The sequence below is a fragment of the Ammospiza nelsoni genome, chromosome 5, assembly GCF_027579445.1.
Source record: "Ammospiza nelsoni isolate bAmmNel1 chromosome 5, bAmmNel1.pri, whole genome shotgun sequence".
Taxonomy (NCBI): domain Eukaryota; kingdom Metazoa; phylum Chordata; class Aves; order Passeriformes; family Passerellidae; genus Ammospiza; species Ammospiza nelsoni.
This window is the reverse complement of record NC_080637.1, coordinates 21,945,313-21,969,092: the sequence shown is the minus strand read 5'-3', so window position 1 is coordinate 21,969,092 and position 23,780 is coordinate 21,945,313. Positions and strand designations below refer to the sequence as shown.

The 23,780-nt window shown below is 37.3% G+C and overlaps 1 protein-coding gene across 1 annotated transcript in view; it reads right to left on the bottom strand.

Moving 5' to 3' along the window:
* Nucleotides 1-1,589: 1,589 nt before the first annotated feature.
* WASL (WASP like actin nucleation promoting factor) overlaps nt 1,590-23,780 on the bottom strand; it is a 50,445-nt gene continuing 28,254 nt past the window's right edge. Inside the window, exons 5-11 of the mRNA XM_059471836.1 lie at nt 19,414-19,437; nt 14,398-14,566; nt 11,168-11,210; nt 10,619-10,772; nt 7,000-7,520; nt 5,805-5,913; nt 1,590-4,369 (exon numbers count right to left, since the gene is read on the bottom strand). Of these exons, the coding sequence (XP_059327819.1) occupies nt 4,308-4,369; nt 5,805-5,913; nt 7,000-7,520; nt 10,619-10,772; nt 11,168-11,210; nt 14,398-14,566; nt 19,414-19,437 (1,082 nt within the window). The 3' untranslated portion in view covers nt 1,590-4,307. The remainder of the gene's footprint in view (nt 4,370-5,804; nt 5,914-6,999; nt 7,521-10,618; nt 10,773-11,167; nt 11,211-14,397; nt 14,567-19,413; nt 19,438-23,780) is intronic.

Here is a 23,780-nt window from a genome sequence, read left to right as displayed (position 1 = left end):
GAAAAAGCACACACATGAAGTAATGGCTCAAGAATTTCCCTCCAGAGAAACTCCAAAAACCCTTCAGAGCACAAGGAAAAAGGCCATAAAGTATATTTTTTGATAATAATAGATTAAAAAAAAACCCAGACCAACCCCACAATAATGTAGGATATAAAACTTCCTAATTTCACTGTTCATAAATGGGTAAGTCTTGCAGTTATTATTTAAAAGTATGTAAGAGAAAAATTTGAGTAACAGAAAAATTACTACTCTAATTCATTTTAGCAGGTTACACCTGCAAATACTGTAAAATTCAGCATAAAATAAAATTTGTCAGAAAAACATCCCACTAATTATATTTGGGCAATGATTCTATTCCTCAACATGTATCTGAATTGTTTCCAAACCTGTGATTTCCAACAACCAATGTTTTATTTTTTTTCAAGCACAATATAACACACAAGACATAACAATTTGGCAATTAAAAAAACAAACCAAAAAGGCTCCTTCACAACGGGATAAACATCCTCAAACTTTCAAAGACTGTCTTAGACTTGTCAGGCTAGAGTCACTGACAAGGTAGTTAAAACATGGTGTTAAACCTTCCCAGCTCACATTCTAGTTCTTACTACCCCATCCTTTCCATCTTCTCACTCAAGAAAATTCCAGGCATGAAACAAATACATAGCAACAGGAGTCCTTACTGCACTGCTAGAGGATAACACTGGTCCTTTGAGAGACAAAGGCTGAGTATCGTCTAAGCTTCCCTGAACCATTTTCACTTTTCTATAAATAAAGCTGCTTATCACTGTACTTAAGCTTCAGGAACTTTAATTAGACCAAGAATTCCTCTAATGATTAGATAAAGGCTGTTTCAGTGGACTGCTAACAGTCTTAAAAGCAATAGGATCTTTCCTCCCTTTTCCTCCTCACAAGAATCTTGGGAAAAAAGGGCTCCTTTCAAAATCGTATTTTGACTTTCTGCTTATGAAGTGGAAATGATTATATACCTCAGCTCATCCTCCAAAGAACAATTCCAACTTTGCCCCGTGCTTAACGCTGAGAAATCAGATAAGCACTAAACACCAAAACAAAGTGTACACCAGGTAACAGTTTGAAATGCTGGACTCTTCAGATGCTTTAGCAGAGAGAAGCAAACTTCTGAAATATCCTGAACTCAAACTCTGTAATGTGCAGGACAAAGATTTACCTCTGTATAATCCAGGTTCAGCTAGAGCATCCACTGACAAGAGTTAATTATTTAGAACTTCTTCTAGAATGTTTATTAATGATCCCATGTTTGTTTGATGTTTGACCTTGAAATGTTGCTGGTTTATGGCACTTGCCTGCAGCAGTAGCCGTTTCCAAGGAGGCTGCTTAGCAGCGGTGAGATCTGCCAGGAGGACGGGGTGTCACATTCTTGCTCATTGTGTTTACTCAACAGCACAATCCAACTTTCCAGAGACATGAAACTTCTGCGATTTGACAGTGACTATTTACTGCTTTGTGAACTTGGCCAGGTGGCCAAAGTCACTTTTAAAGTGTGTCATCAATCTACAGATCTATTTTAAAACCTGTGCCGCAATCAGCACTTAAAAACCACACAGTTTTACGCTAGTTGGGTCAAATTAATTTTATTATGCTTCATGATGAATTGCCACCAGTGCAACATCCTATTCACTGTACATTTCAAAAATTCACATACTAAAAATTTCAGTTTGATAAATGGAAAACTGAATGATTGAGAAGTTCTTAGGAATTTCATACGTACAAGTGGCTAGCTGATATTGTCTATGCACATAGAGTGTTGAGATACAAAAGCCTCATGCTATTTTGTTAATTGCTAAGGCTATCTGGACAGTCAATTAACCAGAATATATAAGAGGCCTTCATTACAATGTTTAGCAACAATGCACCAGTATCATGAAATGCTGTCTTCTGCTTGGAGCAAAAGTGGCAGTGCTGAAGCATGCAGCTATGACTAACTTAACTGCCATCGCAGTCTGTATGCCTGAAATTTATCATGAACAAACACTACTGGAAAGGAAATATTAACCTGGACACCACAGGTGTGAGTGTACTTTTTATATGAAGAAATAGAAAACCCAAAAACTTTCTTTGGCCAGTATCTACAAATCAAAGTTTTATTCAATAATGCAACTTCAAATTCCCAAAATCCAGAATAGAAATTTGATTAATGAACTGTAATGCTTAATTATTAACTATATTACAGAAATTCCAATCCTGGGAACATAACAGCTAAACATATCTAGTAAGTAGCATGTTAGGAAAACCTCTAGGCCTCATCTGCTTAATTTTAAAATGCCCTATATGCAATAAGAGTGCAGTGCCAGAAGTTATATGAAAGCCATACAAATATTTTCCTTATACACAAGTTGCTAACTCCACTGCCATTAGCTACATGAGGCTGCACTTGCACTTGATCCAAAGCTCAAGCCATTACAGCAGCAAAGCTAGCAGGAAGTGTTTCCAGCAGCAGAGGCCAATGAGAAAGTTGCTGCAAGAAAATGAGACCACTTGGCAATTTTTTTCCTCAAGTTATGTGCTTAAATTACTCTTGGAAAGAAGTTAGCATCCTCTGAATAATTTAACTACAACCTTACCTCTCCCACTACTTTTCAGCAACTTTCTTTTCTCCTCCTACGACTAAATTAATTTGCTAAAGACTAGGTTATAACTGGGTTAGAAATCCAAGCCATATCATGCAGGTCCAGCCTGTCAAGATCAGGTCAACACTGGGTTTCAGTCAATACTTTTCTGATAACTTAAATTTTGTTTGATACCCTGACTACAGTCAAAGACCCAGGACACTATGCATTAACTACACTCAAATGTAACTGACTTTAACGAACATTCTGTGTCCGATAACGTGGTTTTTAAAAAGATTTTCTACCTGAAAATTACAGTAAGTACAGTAATTAATGCTGCAGATATTAAATACCCACTTAGCATAGATTAGTACTTCATAATAGGCAGATGTGCCAATGTTTACTGCACTACAAAGTACAATGTATATAAATGTGCAAGCTGTGAAATGAAAATCCCATGTTCTGTCCACTTATTCAAATACTATTCTTGTGAATCAGGTTCTTGATCTTCATCACAACCCTTGGTCTTAAAGCCAACATATGAAGACAAAATACTGCCATAAAGTTCAGTACTTTACACTCCATAGTGCATAATTCTGAGTTTATGAGACTTTCCAACCTACAGGATGTAGGATTGGTGTTTCAGCATCTGCTGTGTACCATAAAGCAAAGACTGCAAAGTAATACCACTTGTGTTTATTAGTACACCAATGTCCTACAAATTTTAAAAAGTAATTAAATGCTATTGAAGCAAGCCTTAAATGCAGCCCTTCAGCCTAAAAACCACAAAAAATTGATTTTAAAAATAGATCAAACTGTAGCGATTGCCAGCCTCCAGTACAGCCCTCAGTAATTTAGACATCTTCATTCTGAAAGTAAGAGCAGGGAAGGAAAAAAACCCAAAAACCCAACCAACAAAATCCAACCCCCCAAAAATCCCCCAGAAACCCTCCCTAAACCCCAAACCAAAACCAACCAAAAGTTGAACTTGTTTGCATCGAAGTTGCATTTACCACTATGACAGTACAGAGCCACCCTGTTTAACTTCAGATAGAGGTCCCCATTGAAGAATTTAATTTCTACTGCTGTTCAATAGCAGTCAGTACTATAGTTAGGACAAGGTAATTTTCACAACTAGCTGTGCATTTCTGCAGTGCTTTTGTGTTATGTAAAGCATACTGCTAAGATTTGACCTGCAATGTTTTGATGTATTTGAAACCATGCAATAGTATAAATCAGCCTCAACATTCATACAGCATTTCATTTGAAATCAAGGGGCTAAATAAACTAAGAGCTGCATCACTTAAAGAACATAGTGCTATACTAGGCTTTAATAAGAAAATTTAGATACAGAAAAAGTAGGGTATGAAAATAGTGTTTTCCTTCTTGCATTATAACTAAATTACATTAAGGTTTTTGTCAGTCTCACATGTTACATTTAAACTCCCTTATTGATGGAATGGAAAGTATTCACATGTACATTATCATCCAGGTGTAAACTTGCACACATTAACAGGGAGTAGCTTTGTAGAGGATTATGACAAACCTTTACAGATTAAATGAGGTATTGCACAGATTAATAAAAAAAGCAAAAGGCAACAAAAATATACAGCAAATTGGTAGAACATTTACATGATAATTTTACAGAATCCATAGACAGAAAGCAGTGTTTAGTATATCATTCACCTTAAAAAATATATATATAATAATATATGATCAATCATCCCATTCGTCATCATCCTCAAAGTCTTCTTCATCATCTTCATCCTCATCTTCATCTGTAAGATAGGAAAAGCAAGTCACTTGCATGCACAGAATTAACATGATCAAAGTATTACTGATTTCTATCACAATTTTCTGAAAAGAGAACCATCACTTCAAGGTCATGACAATACATTTAGTAATACTCTGTTTTAAGATTGCTAGACATGACATCCAGTTCAGATAGTTACTAGCTGGAAGTTAAATCTAATTTGTTTCTTTACTCACTCTTTTCTCCACAAAGGAAAAATGCATTTTGTTCACAAAGAGAACAAGAATCACAAGTTCTTGTTTAACAGTTACTATTTATTACTGTTGCTTAAAGAATGTGCAAGTTGCCAGCTTGTTCAGCTTGTTCCAGACTGGGTGTTAAACTTCAGGAACAGATTAATTTCTGGAATGTAAAAACTGCTTCCCCAGGTTTGTTACATAATGGAATTTGTTTACTTTACAAGCAGGTAAAAAAATCAGCCCTCCAAAAAAGGTCTAGTGAGCTAAAGATCATTGTGGATACCAGAATACTCAAAGCTGTGTAATGAACATCAATTTCAAAGTCAATGCTTGCTGACTTTATTCAGCCTTCCACTTTTTTTATATGCATCATTTAAAAATTTACTCTGATGAAATTAAACTACTTATTTGTTGGACAAGACAATTTCCTTCCCATAGGAAGAAACTGTAAGGGAGCATTTACCTCCCCTTCAGGTATTTAATTTTTGTTAAGTACCAAAATTGGCAATTACCACATAGGGCAGCATATCAACAAACCATAGTGCTCTTGGTGAGATGCTCAGTAGATTGCATATACAGTTCTGATAGCAAGGCAAGCTCCAGAAATGTACCAAAGCCTAAGCAGAATAGATGTACCCAAACAGCTGCATTGCAGCTACTGAACTGCAATTTCAACTACATTTATTACAAGTTGGTATTTCAGAAATGCAAATCCTCTTGCAGTCCTTATTTTTCCCAGCACTTAAGCATGGGAAGTTGATTCAGTCCTGGCAGAAACCTGGTCAAGTAACACTGCTTATCCAGGAGGTGGCAGCCAAAGCCCACCAGAACTGACAGCACAGGAGCTGAATGATGGCAAGAGATTTAGTGTCAACAAACAGAAAGCACCAAAAACTTTCTTCCACAAGATTTTGACCACTTATTTCATCAGACAGCTGGTAAACAAAAACAAATCAGTTGCAACAACAACAGAAATGTTTTTCTAAGAATATTAACCTTGCTTAGTAACTCAGTAGAGGATTACTGCGAGTTGCTAAACCCCAGTAAGTCAAAGCAGCATGAAGGAACCATTCAGCCCATCACCAGGGCACTGCCAAGGGCAGTCTGCCCTGCACTATTTGCTGGAATCCATGCTTTTCTCCACCATCATTTTACAATAAATAGAAGCGTTAACTCTTGAAAACCTGACACTGTGAGGTCAGAAATTTCCATCAGACACACCTGAAGAATGAATGGCTTTGCTCCTTTTCTGCATAACTTCCATCAATGCACCTACAATCCCTGAGGTGGGTGCAGGTGTAGGTGGTGCACTTTCCTGACCATCAGATACCTAGGAAAAAGGGTTACAATAGAAAGAAGCAATTAGCAAAGCAGAACCTCTGTATTTTGAGACAAAACTTCCTTGTATGATTATTGAGTTTATTTTCCACCAGGAGAAAGTGTGGAACAGTTTGTTGTGGAACCTTTAGCTCAAACTGCAAAATCTTTAGTAAAAATAGTCAACTTTTTAACCATATAACAGAACTGTAGCCATACCAGAGTTTAAATATTTAAGCTTTGATGAACACTCATCTAAAAGAAAGCTTCTTAATATGGTTGTACAGGCATGACTTGTATGGCTGCATAACCATTATTTATTTTATCTTTGGAATAGACCACAAAATAATTTTCATTGCTTGGGTTTGTAAACTGAGTTTGCTTTGGGCTGATAATCCCTTCTGAAGTAATGAACTTTGATAATGCCTACCTCTAATGGCAAATAAATATGAACACACCCTTACACTTTACAACAGAAGCCTTGAGTGCAGCGGAGTGGCAAAAAATAAGTATCAACAGGCAAAATAGTTTTTAAGAGATTATTTAAGATAATCATTGACATCAGTAAGAAACAGTAATAGCCTGTTCTGCAGCAGGGACAGCTACGGCATCTCTTATGGGCAGCACTTGTCAAAACACAAGCAGACACCTTCTTACAAGCCTCAATATTTGCAGAACACAGGTCCATCTTAAGATGAAAATAAAAACAAATTAATTAATCTAGTGTTTGCCTTCTACTACTGTTACTCCTAAACTCATCTCCTGCAGTTTAGATTATTTAACTGAATAGTCAGGAAAGCATCAATCTTTTCACAACCCTTGCAAAAGTTCTGTACAATCATGATACTATGACATCATCATTGTAGGATTTAGGGATTTTACTCAAAAGTGAGAATTGAGTTTGAAAGGGTAATTTCATGCCCCAAAACTCATCTACAGCAAATGTGTGTTCTTTGCATTTTCCTAGTACTACTGTTTAGTCATGGCTTCAGAAACTCTAAAACTTACGATCCAGCCCCCAAAGCAGAGCCACATTTTACTGATCACACTGCATTTGCATGTCCCAAGGGAACCTGGGTGCAAAACAGCTTTTACTCACAGATTTCAACTGTATACCCTGTCGTATCTGGTCTAGCAGTGCATCTCTTCCTGAGCAGGACACTGGTCGACTGTTCTGTTCTACCTTCTTCAACTGAGCTCCTTCTCTGATTTGATCCAAGAGTGCAGCTTTGTTTCCCGCAGGAACTGGAAGCTGGTGATCAACCTCTGAAGGAAGGCCGGGCGGTGGAGGAGGACCAGGAGGGGGCGGAGGAGGCGGAGGGGGCGGAGGAGCAGTGGAGCCGCTTGCCGGCGGCGGCGGGGGCGGAGGAGGGCCGGGGGGTGCGGCCGAGGAATGCAGGGGCGGCGGCGGAGGATACACGCGGTTGGGCGGAGGCGGCGGCACCGCCGCACCCGGCCTGGATGGAGGCGGGGGCGGAGGCGCTGCGGCGGGAGCCCTTGAAGGAGGGGGAGGCGGCGCCCCTCGGCCCCTAGCAGGGGGAGGAGGAGGGCCCGAGCTATGGGGAGGGGGGGGTGGAGGTGGAGGGGGTCCTCCTCTGCACGGTGGTGGCGGAGGTGGAGCTGAAATGAAACAAAACAACTTTGAATTACCTGCTACTCAACACCTGAAAGTCTTTCAGAGACCAGCAGAAAAAGAACACAGGCTGTGCCTTGCCTTTTGCAAGGATCTCTGTGCCTGTGCAAATTTTACCAATTCTGGATTAAAATGGATACAGCTGAATATAAGCTGTGCCTATAGGGCAAACCAAGCGAAACAAAGCCTATGTCAGGCGTGTATTTTGTAAAAGAGTCAATCACTGCAGGAAGCAGATACAAGACAGCATGACTGATTAAAGTTCATAAGAATCCTGTAAAATTTTGTTGAGCTAGGACACAACAAAAGAGAAAAACTTTTCAGAAATACACTTAAAGTGAAATACAGAATTTCCACTTTCTAATCTATCCTTTAAGTAATTACAGAATCAAGCATTTTTTAAAGTAGTATTTTCTAGTAACAACCCCCTCCTCCTCATCACTAATGCATTATAATGCAGCATAAACTGACTCTTAGTGTCTTTTACTGAAAATTACTTCCAACAGTATCTTTATGGCAGGGGCTGTCAAAAGGAAACAACTTCAGGGCTACACACAGGATCATTTCTCTGTGAAGTGGCCTTGAAATGTACTTGCTCTGCTAATGGCATTTTAAGTAGCACTGTTTCACTTCCTCTTCCATTAAACATCTAATGGCTCATGGTACTTTAGGTTGTGTGGTTGCTACACATAACTACTTAATAATCCAGGTGCCATTGTATAATGTCACCTGGATTATAAAATTAATGTTTGATTTCACATGCCTTTATAACAAAAGCGGTATTACACTCAAGAAGATACTTCTCTACCTGTTCTATTATTCCCTTCACGTTACTGGCAAAGAAAGCAGTCTGGCTGCACTGCATAGAATAGGGAACATCCATAAAAATAAGATTTTGAGGAAGCAGGAGTCACTAATACCTGAATGCCTCCTTCCCTGCTTACCTTTAGAAAAAGATACAACTCTTAAAATCATGTATTTTGTTCTTAAGTTCCACGAGTTGCTGAGTTTTTTTTCTACCCCTTCACAAGAACAACACAGAGAGTACTGGATCTGATATGCCATGTATTTTCCAAGAGACATACTGCTAACATTCTTGATTTTACAAGTGCCATTTTTGGCTGGCACGGTTGTAGTTCCGCTTAGGGCCACTGGAGGGCGGTGTTACCAAGGGCCACAGCCCGCCTAGCGCTGCAGACGGGTTTTTGCAACGCTGAGAAAAACGCGGTCGGGGCTCCAGGGTCTGTACTCTCCCTAGATTTCTAACACAAGGTTTAGGTTTTCCTGGGGGGAAATAGTTTATTCGCATTATAACTAGAGAGATATGCCACATCCAATATGTGGGAACAGCATTCTGCCTGTCTGCACTCAGCTGTAGTAAATTGAGGGAGGAGCAGCAAGGGGAGAGCACTATTAACTTACCCTCTCTCTCCCTTCCCCCTCAAACAGATGGTACAAGCAAAGCAAGAAAATAAATTTAGTTTTTTTATAAATGCACACTAATCTGTACACTGATATTAACAATAAAATTTGTATAATTATCTATAGATGGTACTGTCACCAAAAAAATAACCACCAGTACCAAAACTAGGGAAAGGGCAGGGAAAACAGGAAAATAATTTCCATCTCAGCTGAATGGCTTTTCTGCAACCCTCTAGTCAGCATGCTAGCAGGGTGAATATGTAAGCACAGAAATTCTTGCAATAAACACAGAAAAATGTTTTTCAGTTGAGGAAGAGCACTTCAAACAGCAGTCAAGCCCATACATCTAATAACAGAGTAGTGGATAAACCCACTGAAATACTGGAATATTTTATCTACCTCTATAAAAAAGCACAGAGGTACATTATCATCATGCATATTATAGATGAGGCAGTTTTTCTTTTAATTGCATACATGCAAATGGTCATAATGTGAAGTTAACACATACAACATAGAAAAACATAGAAAAATAGGCATTTAAAAAATATTTTCAGCTAGTCATAAGACTACAAAGCAAGTCTTCTCAATGTAGTTTTAAAGTTAGCAATATTGGATCAACACCCTTGTAAACATTTAAACTGAGTTTATTCTATAGAGAAGGTGACAGATTTCTTACTGAGAAAAAAACTCATAATTGGGAGTTTTGTTTGCAATTTAACTAAGAAGTTCAAACATAATTTTTAATATTGCATTCAAACAGGTTAAGGTATCATCTATGAAAGAAATCACACAACAGCATGGATACTTTGAAGCATATGCCAGCACAAGTACATACCGCTGCACCGAGGCGGACCTAAGAAATAAATGTAACAAGTCATTGTACCCCAATTCTGTATCTCTTGAGTCACTGAACAACTTACTCACTGCTTTCAAACTGTTATAATTAATTTTTCTCTTGAGAAGAGCTCTAAGCAAATTTTTGAAAGTTTGACACTGGCAGTGTAATTTGAAACTGACTTGCTATCTTCCACTAGATAATGCATCAGCTGAGGTCACATTTAAAGGTTAGGCAGGCAGCAGCTTATTTGAGAATTTTTTCCAGCATAAGCGTGCTCAAAACTAGTATTTTTTATTTCAAATTAGAAAAAAATTAACTTCAAAAAATATAAAAATTGCAGGTCTGTCACTGTTTCAAGGCTCTCTACAGAGTTCTGCCAGGGTAAACAGGCAGCACACATCTGACAGCCATCTACTATCAATACAGCTGACAACAGCATTATGTCTTCCAACACTTTCATTTATTTATAAGATTGAGATTATAAATAAATATTTAACGTACACAGTCTGAAAAAGCTGTATCAAACATACTGTGGAACTTTGCATTCAGACTAAGTGCTACTGGAAATTACTTAATTGGCATCAATATCCTTATTCCTCAGGGACAAGTACTCTCATGGGTCATGCCTGAACGTTTTTACATAGTGTAGAGTGTATGGAAACATGATTGTATGGAAACATGATCCAGTGCAACTGCAGTGACATGAAGCCCAGAGAAGAGAATCAAAAACTGCTCACCATCAACAGTTTCTACTCTAACCCTTAAGGCAAAAAATACCGTTAATTTTTAATTTTAATTTTTACATGGAAGTGAAAGGAATCCCACCTTGTCTGCGCAGCTCATTTTTAACAGCTTCCACACCTCCTGTTTTCTCAATGAAATCATATATGACCTTTGAAGTTTCTTTGTCTTTTAGTTGAGCCTCTGAAATTCCACACAGATCAAAGAGATTTTTCAGTTCTGGGTCTAAGTTGTTCACCTGCAAGTGAGATACATTGGTTTTAAGTAGCTTGGAATGTGGAGATATTTTAAAACTATCATTTATATTAGGGGAAAAAAAAATACCAACAAACCATATAGTTAAAAGGAACAGCAAAGTGATGTATAGGTCTCTGAGTTGACTTTTCAAGTCAGAAAGTACTACTTTAGGAGAAGTAAGTACCCTGCATGAAAAACTGAAGGTTTTGAATCTTTCCCCCCTCAGTCCCCCTTGCTATTCCATTCTATTCCAACATCCCTCTGTTTAAATCACATCATAAATCCCAATTTGTAACCATTTAATGTACAGTTAACTTGTTCTTTAATGCAAATCTTTAGTGCAAAAAGTTTCTAAAGTTTAAATCATTGTCTTCAGCAACTTATTAAATTACTTACATCAAAACCTGTGTTTGGATCCCAACCAACATGTCCAATGTGTCTAAAAAAAGGAGAAAAGTCCATTTAATCAGCATAAAAGGATCATGTTAACTAAAATAAGAGGACACCAAGATAACCAGAGATACCAGCTTCTAAATAATTCTTATTCCTCAGTACCCGCACTTGAGAATGGAATAGTAAAATGTCTTTATTTTCACTTTTTGTCTCATGTCCAGAAGACAAAATGGAGAATTTCTCTCCTTACGTTACAATCTGTGGCAAAACATGAAGGCTTCATGCCACCCTGTGGCGCATATGGATAATGATGCTGCTCAGAGATCAAGGAGTAGTTTTGCCTTTACACAGCAACTGGACCTTGAGCTATTGCCAAATTTTTCAGTGCCAGGCAGCTGGAAAGCCTCATCCTCCCTGTCACCACTGTGCGTATCACTGCTTTCTCATTCACATCTTTCTAAGATAAGGCAGGACTGTTTTCAGCTGCCATCTTCCTAAGCTTCTAGCAGCCATTTCATGTGGCTACTGAAGTATTATTTTATGTGATGCTATAACCAGTTAGAACACAGATCAGTTTTGTGCCCCTCCAAGCTACCTGACAATACTGCTATTGGATATGGAAAAGAGAACCACAATGTTACCAGGAATCCATGTTTAGTGATTCTTTTCACACACTTCTGGAAGGAAGATACAGTTCTCAGGAAGTTCAGCTCAGAGTTATAAAAAACACCAGGTCAGCTGTTAGTAGCCAATGCAGTCTAGGCTACACTTGATAAATTACTAAGGCTGTTTGGCTGCTGTTAAACAGTGCCTTGCACAACAGACCTTGTATTCTTGCTGTTTTTATCAGCAGCACAAGTTTTCTTCATTAAAATACTGAAGTACAATGATCAAGTTTTGGTTTTGGTATAACTATGACTAGTAAACTATACATTTTAAGAAGCAAGAAAAGAAAAAGGCTTGGTTTAGAGTGAAATTATGCCATAAAAAAGAAAAACCTATTTTGCCTAATTATTTAAATGCCTTTAAGTAACTACCAAAATACAGGATGATTTGTTTACAGAATTCTGAATGCTATGATACAGCTTGCTTCACATTAATTAGGAATGCATTTCCTACCAGGAAATTCTCACAGCTGATCACAATGTATTAACCTGGCATATATAAATTGACATTGGTTTACCACTAATACGATCTTACCCATTCATTTGTGCACATCTGTGTGACTTGGGATGCTCTTTTAAGAGGTTGTGAGCATGTAACTCAATTTAGTGCACTGAATTGACACTGAAGTTTTATATGCCATAGTTTTAGCATTATTTTTTGTTCATTTTTCACCCTTTCAAGTATGATAAATTACTTGTACACACTGACTATAACACACGTTTTTCAGATCTTTTCAATACAAATACATATTATCAGATAACTCCAAGTCTTATGCTACTTAGAAGAATGTATACAGTAATAAGTTCCATTCGTTTTGAGTACAGACTGTTGTTTTTTTTCTCAAAATGCTGAAACTCCGTATCTGCCTAACAGAAGACATTAAAAAATTTTATCTACTGATTGCAACTTTGATCTGGCATAAACAGTGACCATGTTAGTCTTCACAGGTATCATAGCACAAGTGACACAAGTTATCCTACTGGCTTATTTCCCTAACAATACCAAATGCCAGTTTCCGTATGTTTGTACAAAATCAGCAGTTAAAGTATCTTACATACTAAGATGACACATATCTGTTGCAGTCTACAGGAGACTTAAACAGACCTCAAGCCAAAAGGACTTTCAACAGACTTCTTTTGTAAAGGGTCACCATTTACAATTTAAATTTACATTATATGACACTGGAACATATCTTTTGTTTGAATGTCATTAAGTATTTTATCACCTTACTCTCAGCTTCTCTAAGTCACAGTCTGATAGACTTCATAAACAAAAGTCTTGAAGTAATTTTCTATCTATGCTGCTGCACAACCCCTTCCACAAATTCCTAACAGAGGTCTGACAGGGTAACGCAAATTTTGTCCACATATGCTCAAGTCTACATCACTACAGTCACAACAATGACCAGCTACCAAGCACTCTTCAGTTTTGTTTCCCTCACTCTTCTTTTCTGTATTTTTCCATTCAAGTGACACTAACAGATGCAGCACTTCACTGATACTCAGATCAGTAAGAACAAGGTTGATGCCTGAATTTTCTAAGCAAAATTTGTTTAGGGAAGTGTTTTAGCCCACTTCTTTTATATTCCATCCGCTATCCCATTCTACAGAGCATTTTTCCAAAACACTGTGCAGTAATGTTACTGTAACTAGTAATGTCAACATTACTTTAATGCAATTATATTCTGGGAAAACACATCAGTTTAATGATGCAACATACCACTTCAAAAGAATAAGACATTCACTTGGCATGTAAACTTCACAGTGCTTTTCTCATGCTTCACAGAAACTAATTTCTCTTGTAACTAACTCAAGCTCTAAGTTCCTGCTGCTTCAGCAAATAAAGTACATTTATTTTAAAAGGCAGAAGATTATTGCAACAATTAATGTTCAGGAAAGCAACAGTTAATTGAGTAAAGTGACCAAAACCAAGTTTTATGAAAGGGGAGCTCAAAGTGGTACATCGTAACTGCTCTAAAAGATTAAAGATACATAAGAAATGACAATAGGAAAAATTTCTGAAGGATGCATGCTGTACTTTGATCACAAGGTACAGGTCCTAGCCTACACAACAGAAAGCCTGTAAACAGAAAGCCAAAGATGAAATCATGGTAAGTAATTTCTGCAGTTATGACAAGTCAGGACACAAATGTGTATTTCACATGACAATGCACAGCTGAGTATGTGCAGGTGTAGGAACCACAGTGTCAAAGAGTTGACCACTGAGGTTGAATGAGTGTTCACTGAGCTGACAACCTCAATAAGGCACCTCTATGCAGCTGAAGTCTTTTCTAAGCTGATTTTCAATAGCAAGTTACTTTCAGTTGTTCACAGCTGCAGGAAAATCCTCATCTGTGTATAAGCTAACCTTCTTTTAAACCCCACAGCATTCCAGCTAGCATTTACTTAGTTCAGGATACACAGGTTCAAGAGGTGGCCATTTTCAAATGTAATTGACACAAAAAAAAGAAAATCAGAAAAGCAAAATGCCAACATCCCTTCCCACCACTCCAAGCAACAAAACTCCCACCCATCCAAAACCAAACTCAATTTCAAGAACATACTTACTGGAAATTAGATGGAGTTCCAATATCTGCCTTTGTCAATCTTCTCTTTTTAGTTTTTCCTTTCTTCTTTTCTTTGGTATATGAAATATTGTTGACTTGTGGAGTATAAAATCTGTTAGTTGTAATTTCTGGGTTTTTGATATCAACAGTTGCCATTGGTAGACTGGGGCCTGTGAAAGTAAAGTACAGTATTTTTAGTACTGTGTTTCACCAATGCCACGTTCAATCCACAAACTTTGGGAGGTTTTTTTTTTGACCTGTAGAATACTTGTACTTTAGCTGTAGCTCCACATGCATCCAGATGGGTTCTGGATGTCAGATGCATAAACCAAGATATTTGATTTAAAAAAAACACATGTTGCTAGAGCAGAGCAACAGGAATATTTTCTGAACTACAACTTGTTTTTTGCAACATGCACAGAACACCTGGAATGATGAGACACATTAAGATACAACATAGCTACAATCCTAGATAAGATCAAAGATGTAACTCTCATGAACAGTTAGACCCAAAGAGCCAGCAGGCCATTACCTGGGCAGCACACTAAACTGATCCTTCAGGAGATAGAACCTTCCCTTAACAAACCCCAAGTGGGAATGCTTTCTGCCATCACACACACACACAACCTGAACATCACAACGGCTTCAAAAGTCTGCTCTGGACACACTACTGTCTTTAAATACAGGACAATATCTGTGGAACTATTCAGGATTTCTTATATCTCACATTTTGACTAGTTTTCAAAACAGTGAAGTCCCAGATAAGAAACAGCTTGCAGAGACAGTAAAAAGAGCACTAGAAATACAGTTTGTAATCTTTGTGTTTCACATACATTCTCAAACTTTGCTTTTAATTCTAAATAATTCTGAATTATTATTCTAGTTATTTAAAATGCATCTGAATTATACTCCTGCTAATTTAAGCATCTTAATATTATGTTACTTGCATAATGCTAGCAAACTAACGTACCTAGTACATATTCCACTCAGGTTTTTAGCTTTGACAGAAGATAATTCCAGACATAAGCACATGATAGCAGTACTTAAATGCTAAGACGCAACTTACGCGTTTATCATATACATACATATACACACCGGTGTATTTTTATAGAAACCTACAAAAAGGGTAAGTAATTTCAGTTTTGGAAGAATGAGATTAAGCAGGCCATTTAAAACCAGTTTGGCCAGAAATAGTTTGAAAACATTCTTTACTTCCCTGTGAGTTAGGACCCAGTAGCTAACAAATGAACTAAAGACACAGTCTTACTGGGCAGATGATAAAAAAGTATAATTAGACTTTGATAAATTTGAATTTTGTTTTGACACTATTTTTTCATAACTGCATTCAGAAAGAACCAACAAGCCTTATGTTCACAGTGCAATATAAAAATCAGAAAGGACAAGCAGACAACACAACGGGTAACATAGCTGACACTTGCATTTAAACACCTCCGGGGGAGGCACCTAGTACTGGCCAGGACAAAAAACAAAAACAGAAACATGACACTGGGCGAGACAAAACTCATCTAAAACATAACAACTCGAACACTCCTATAGGAGTCTTAAAGGGCAAGATTAAAAACTGTGCTGAAACTGCATGAAAAACATTGTAGAATGTTTTCTGCTAAGCAGAAATGCTTTTATCTAGAAATGTTTTGATCTAGACAACTGTCCTTTGAGAATACCTAAACATAAACTGATCATGTAAGACTACACAAAACAATTTGCATTGTTAAGAGTTTCACTTAAAAGTAGCCCTGAATTGACTTATCATCAAATATTATCAACTCTAAATGTAACAACAAGTTCAGTAAAATCTTCAGAATTAATTGCAAATCACAGTCTTAATTTCCTTGGTACCAAACACTAGGAGTTAATATTCACTTTAATAATCTATTGCATTTTTTGTTATATTCTGTCCATTTTTACCTATTACATTGGTATTTACAGTTTCAATAGCTGTATTGACATTCAAAAAAGAAACAGGTATCTCTATAATGCTAGTAAGTTGATGATATTCTTCTCCCAATTTCTAACATCTTTGAAGTGCATCTTTCTGTACAAAAAATTCTGAACTAAGCAACATGGTCAGTTGCCTGTAAAGCAGCAGCAATTTGCAAACAGAAGTTTAATTCAGCTGAGCTAAAATCAAGGACTGATAGCCTGATTCCTTGACAATAATGTTCATACAAGAGGTCACAGTAAAATTAAAGATGAAAATTTTTCTTACCGTCTGGTTTAGACCTTTGATGTCCACGAGGGATAAAAGAACCTTGGAAAGAATTGTACTCTTCTAGAACTGCCATATTTATATCCAGTAAAATTTTCCCCATCATTACACATGCACCTTCCCCAGCAGGTGCAGACAGCTCAATAAACGAAGATGACAGAGGCATATAGAGCTCATCATTAGGAAGTACCTGACAGTACAGTGGCCTTAAGCATCCACTGTTATCAAAATCTGTGACATCTTCAGAAGGGGCTCCAGAAAACGTTGTACAGAACATTTTGAAATGTTAATTCTAGTCTGTATTTTATTTAGAGTCTCTCTAGGTACCTGTCTCAGACTACAGACAGCTCTACAGAAATGCAAACTGTTCAAACTGTTCTAGTTAACAGCTGAAACAAAATTCTGCCACATGGTTCCTCAAGATTCTCTCAAAAACTAATACTCTGAAAAATCCTCATTTCATCCAGTACTTCACTACGAGGTCAGTTCAATCACAATAACTCTTCTTTATTTGCATAAAGAGACCTAGCAATTACAAATGAGTAGAACACAAATCCCAGGAAATTACAGACTAATACATTTTACATAACTGTTAATGCCAATTTGAGTTTAATCCTCCAATTTTACAAAAAAAAAAAAAAACAAAAACAAACCCAAAACCCTTAAATCCCTATCACTGAAAACATTATACAAAAGGCCAAGTGCTTTTTCCATGCAGCTTCAATGTATGCATAAAATCCAGACTAACAAGCCCCAGTAAAACAAAATTCCTCACAGTATTTCAACCATGGGTCATGTGAGTACAGAAATGTGACTGTTCTCATTTTTCAGTTTTAGAGCTAGTAATGCATTAGCACAAAAAACACCAGCACAAAATAGCAGGTGTTTCATCTTTTCTTCCCAACAGAATTTCTGAGAAGCAAATGCATATAGACAGTAAAATAAAAAGCACCCGTTATTACAACAGATATAGTTTTTTTTCATCCAGTTACATGCTGATAGTATGTGTCTGCTGTAGTCTTAATTCCAAATACTGAAATGCAAAGTCTGTGTAGGCTGTAACAACCCTAGGCTGTAATCCATGCCCTGACCATGTCTTATCTGTGACTGTTGAGGACATGGTCACACAACTGCTCACCACCAGAGAAGCCAGGCATTACAAAATTTCATAAAATCAGAAAAAGAAAAGGTTTAGAAAGGTTTTGAAAGAGCATGTGGACGTCCCAAGGAAACAGTTTATTAAAAAAAACAGATGCTGAAACCTGTATATAACCTGAAGTGATTATAAATCTGAAAACACTGAGTATAAACCCTATGTCTTCCACAGAACACTTAGGATAAATTCAGCATAGAGATAATGACTGCAAGTTTAGTATGAGAGAATTTTTCTCAGAAAAATATTGTTCCCAAGGTCTTACAGCATGAGTTATGGAGAGTATTTTAAGGACAAAAATTTTTGCAGGCTTCGTTTTCTTAAATCTTATTCTATTCAAGGATAGCAACCAAGACCAATAAATTGTTTGTGCTATAACAGAGACAAAGGCTATTTTTTTTTTTGTGGGAGGTGTTACTACATGATCACTGTGGCTGTAATTCCCATCTGCTCTGCAGACACTGCTATCAGGGATGTGCTGTTTAGGTAACCAGAGCACTTAAAAGCTTTTGAAAGCTCAGAAAAGCTGGCAAGACCATCACACATGGTATTACTGTCAGTGTTTCAAAATTTAACAGCCCAGTCAAAGTTTAATCTATAATAAAAATGCCTGACCTAAACTGATGATTGCCTGAATTTCCTCAAAACTTAAAGTTAGTGAAAAAAAGGAAAAACAATTTTTTGAGAAGTATTCCATATGAGGGAAGTTTTATCTGGGTATGTAGAAGGAATCATTAGTTCCCATAATTCAGGCTTAGTTATGAGTTACTTGTTTTGGTGACCTACAGAGAAATGCTTGAATGACTTGGTCAGAACAAATTTTAAGGCTACCACCTCAAACCATAAGCAAATTTCAGAAGATCAGTTGACTCCACCCTTGCTCAAGTAGCAAACCCACAGATACATGCTATGACCTGTATGATCTGGCTCACCACAGAAATCTGACAGGAGAAATCCCTTTTTAACTTCAGTGTGAATTCAGAAATCAAAACCACCAAACTTGATATTCATTGATGCACCTTTTTCATGATTTTAGAATGGATGGTAAAAAAGTTCTGTATCAAACTGATACATAGTTTGATTACTTCCATCAAGTTACTAAGAGGATCTCCTGAGGAACCTGTATCTTCATGCTAGTGAGACATGTTCCTGAGAGGCAAGGAGATTCAAATAATTCTTCATTCAAAAGGAGTTTAATATTGATGAACACATGACATAAAGCCAAAAGACATGGTTAGCCAGATACACTGAAATTGAAATATTATATTCTATTAAATCCACCATTATTATACCTGCCATTGAGACAAATGCACTAGCTTTGTACTGTGATCCTATACATGCATATTCTGAAGATCAAGCAGCAAGTGCATGCTACAAGGTTTTCTCCGTTTAAGCTGAAGGGCCCTCTCTCCTACTGGCAACAAAACATGCTTCTCCAGAAACATTCTTTACAAATGTCAGCTAAGCCACAACAAATACCAAAGAACAGAAACAAAAAGAATACTGTAACCTCCGGTTTACTGCTTTTGTCACTACATGACTATCCTGAACAAATCTCAAACAAAGCTATACATACACAGTAAATGACAGCAGAAGGAAAAAATAAAATGCAGTTATTAATGCAAAAAGCTTACCATTTGGTGGGTCTCGTCTTTTTTCTGTTGAAAAAGAAAAAGAGCTATTTAAACATAGGTATCACAGGAAAAATTAATTCCAAAGTTTAGAGTCTAGTGAAGTTTTCAATGACCTTGACCTCAAATTTAGGAATCTATTAAAATCCTTAAAGTCTACTTGTGCAGTTGAAAAAAAGTATTACAGAACAAAAAACCCCAATCTTAGATAACAAGTACTGATTTAAAGTGTTCAAACAGAGCAGGAGCATATAAGGCAATAGCTACTGACTAGGTTTCTGGCATTTCAACTGTGAAGCAGAGTGAAATATGCAAAAATAATCTGTTTTAAATACAACCTATCAAAGTGAGAGTTTTGAAGCATTATGCTTTCTGATATCCACTGAATGAAACTGTTTTTTCATTTTTATCTGAAAGGTAATTAGCACTTTTATAGAGTATTGTTCCCTTACAGAATCTAAAATTCAAATAATTTTTGCTTTATGCCTAAAAAATAGGACACATGGGGTAAGACACTTCACCTATGTTATCCAACAGATAACTGGACAATATGGAAAGAACTAGAATCTCCTTGATACTAATATGATTATTCTATTCACAGCACCAGTGTTTCACAGACTATGAAGAATCTGGCTTAATGATTTAAAATGTAAAGTTTTTACACCTCAATATTCTCAGCCTATATTAAGTTCCCCTTCAAAGGAGATTTCCCTCACTTACTATTAATTACTATCCACCCCCAGTATATATTTACACACAGTACATCTATATACACACTCTTAAGAAATTTGGATTTAGCAGCACCCAGAAAGGCAAGCAGTTTATCATCTCACTACAACAAAAGCCACAACTGTGTACGGATTTGGAGGATCTGTAGTCTGACAGAGGCTCCCAAGAGTTGTATAGCAAGAATTTGTAACAGGCATTTCACTTTCCAGCAAGTCCAAGAAAAACTTAACTTGTTGCATTTTTCCAGACTCAAACATTAGAAGGGAGAGGGTGCCTCCACAGATGGTGCTGACCTTGTCCTAGGAATACTTATAACCCCAAAAATTACTATCCTAAGTATGCAAGGCGAGTCAGCCTCATGACAGTCTGCTGATCTTCAGGTAGGAATAAAGGAATCTGTCAAGATCAAACCTTCATGAGAAAGTGATCAAAATCCATTGAGAGTTAACTTTTCATGAACAAGCCTTCCAAAGACAGTTGAATTTTAGGTCACAGAAGGTTAGTTTCAGGCACAGAGATGGAGTACCTCTGCAAGGGTGCCTCAGCATAAGGTATCAGGTCTGAGGTGAGAAAAAGAAAAAAGGCTCTTTGACTAAGTACCATGCTCTTTTTTCCTAGAAGATTCAGTTTAAAAAATACACCTTGTACTGTCCCCTAGAAAGAAATTTTTAAAAAAATAAAAATCCACCTCCAACTCAACCTTTGGACCATAATTAGAGTTCTAGTCAGCAACTTAGAGACAGCAAAGGAGAGTGCAGGACCGGTTGCAAATCTGTCCTGGGATGGGAAGATGGCAAAAGCAGGAAGCATTCATAGCAAGTGTTAGGTGGCCTTGAGCCAAATCAAGGGAATCCTTTACAATTTTCATTACAATAAATAGTTCAAGAGAAAAAATATTGGGAAACAACCCAAAACATTATATACACTTTCTGTAATTTTTACTGGCTAGAATAATTTGTGGCCCAAAGAGACTAGCTCTGTTTTTCTGTGGTTATCATTGCTGACAAGAAAGTATGAACTTTTGTTCCTGAAGCACAAATGACCTGATGAGAGTGGCAGATTTTCCAGTTTTTGAAGATGAACATGCCTACTGATCTAAAACAGATGAATATCAGGAGCTGCCTATGTACAAAAAACACAGCTCCCTTCAACGAGCATTCCTGGAAATGAGAATAATCTCTGCCAAGACTTGAATCCAATGAAAGCTGAGCAGGTTAGAGATGCCCTTGTCACCCATGCAGCAAAAACAAGAGCTGTGACCAAAGATGAAAGAAAAAAACCAAAGCAAATTAAAAAAAAATTCTCTCCATATGAAGTATCTACCTTGAAACTTATGAAGTCCATGATGAAGGTACTCAGGAACTAAAAGCTTGTGAAGGAAAAAAGCACTTTCATGGAAGGTTAACAGAGCTCCCACCCATGAGCTACAAGCAGTACATAAAATTAGTCAAGAAGCCTCCTATTTCAGAAAGAACTACTTGCAGTTAAGAACAAGTGTCTGTTTCTCTTTTAGGGATGAGTGCTCAGCATGTGGAGAAGGCTCTTGTATTGGTACACACATGAACATTTCCAAGGCAAGATAAGAAAAATAAAAAGTAATGGTATCCATGTGCAATACCTGAAGTGACAGTGCACTACAGTGACAAGCACTGAGAAGAGACACACTGTGTTCAGCTGTTTACTGGGGGAACTATTTGGGATTGGTTTAACAAGCAAATAGAGAGATTATTTAAGTAAATCTACAGACAAATTAATGAATTATAGCAATTTCTTACTAATCTAAGGTTAAGAATTGACTAAAAAAAGACAAACGCAAAAACAAAAACCCAAAGCCACCAAAATTAAAAGGCCAACCCAAACCAGAGTTTAGTTAGATAAAACCCTGCACTATTATAAAGATTGAGACAACAGATCAAAAATTCTTTCTCTACCTTTGTCCCTCATTCTTGATATTTTTTGTCCTTCACTCAACTTGATATTTTGTACATTCTCTGTTTGGAGCCAAACTTTCACCTCTCTGGAACTCCAGATGCACTTACTCAGGGGTTGTCTGTATACTGGAGTGCATTTCATGCTGAGTGAGGAAGAGCAGAACCCTGTTGTGTCTTCTCTTAGCTGTCAGACAGTATTTTGTGCACTAACCTCAGCAGCAAGCCATAGCACTGTGAGCCAGAACTGCTGTTACTGCTACCTTTCAACAACATAAGTTTTCCATAAGGCTCCAGGAGAAGTCTAGCAAGCCCTGAATGGCATAACAGGCAGCTAAATGATCCCATGGAGTACTTGGGTGAGTTTAAAACACCTCAAGTGACACGGCTATGAAACAAAACATAGTTTGGAAGGCATGAAAGTAAAAATCCCGTTAAAACAGAAAAGCATCAAAATTATCAGACTATTACATCTGTGACTGAGAAATTAAGATGTATTAATATTATAGATGATATACAACTCTGGTATCATTTGTGTATATCTATGTATACACCTATATGTAAATTAATATGTGTTTCATATAAGCATTTATAAATAAACAAACAGATAAACACCAAGAGCAAATCATCTTTGATTTGAGCGTGCAGAGCCTGTTATTTTCGAAGCACAATTAAATAGCCACAAACAAATACAGAACTCCATCTGGTGGCTTGACTAAGGAATCTCGTAACTATTTTAAATTCTTGGTTTGCAGCTCTTAACAAGGAAAAACCTGAAGCGTTTTGTTTTGAAGGTTATTTTTTGGTTTTAATTTCATTTTCTTTTTAAAATAAAAGCTGTCTTGAAGTTGCAAGTGTTTGGGGAGGTAGAGTTATTTGTGAAAACAATATACAAAGTAACATGAGCTTTAGCATACCAACAAAGGTATTAGTTCAGAGAGTAAACAAGAAAAACTTAATCTGGTCCTGTGGAAAAAAATCACTATGTGGAAGAAAAACTCTGAACAGAAGGTTTGACTGAACCACTATTTTCAAACAAAGTTTGCTACAGCCAATAATGCAAATATACTTCTTCCCATGTCACGTCTGTGCATTGCAGCATTGCATTTCAGATGTAATAGAGTAAAACTTCAGGAACAGTAGATGCAAAATTACTTTTACAATGTGAGTATGAGAAACTTTATAATTGCCACTACTTAATGATCCTCCTTCTTCTCATGCAACCTTATGAACTTATTCTGAGCTGAGGGAATCTTCAAGAAGTCATTTAAGCTCCTGGAACAAGTGGTCTGCTCCTGAGTCACCATGCCTTGGTGAAATCCAAGTAAACACATACTGATAATGCACATTTGCAAGAGCACTTGCAAGGGCAGCTCTCCAGGATGAAGGCTTCCTCCTTCTACAGAAGCCTACACTGCATTGCTAGTGTGACTCCAGAATGGATTACAAAAACACATCCTGTAGCTCACACACAAGTCCACCCTACATCCTACAGCAACCCTGAGCACATCTACTTGTTCCAAGCCTGTAGTTTGTGTCACTTTATCCTTCACGGACACCTGGCTGTTTATGGGCTCCCTGGAAAATGACCAAGACAAGATCTGTAGGAAGCCTGAGCTGCCTTTAAAGCACTAACCACACTCCCAAGGCATCTTGCAGCTGGCAAAAAGCATGCTGTGCTTCACTGGCTGTCCTGTGCTCCTAAGGACAGTA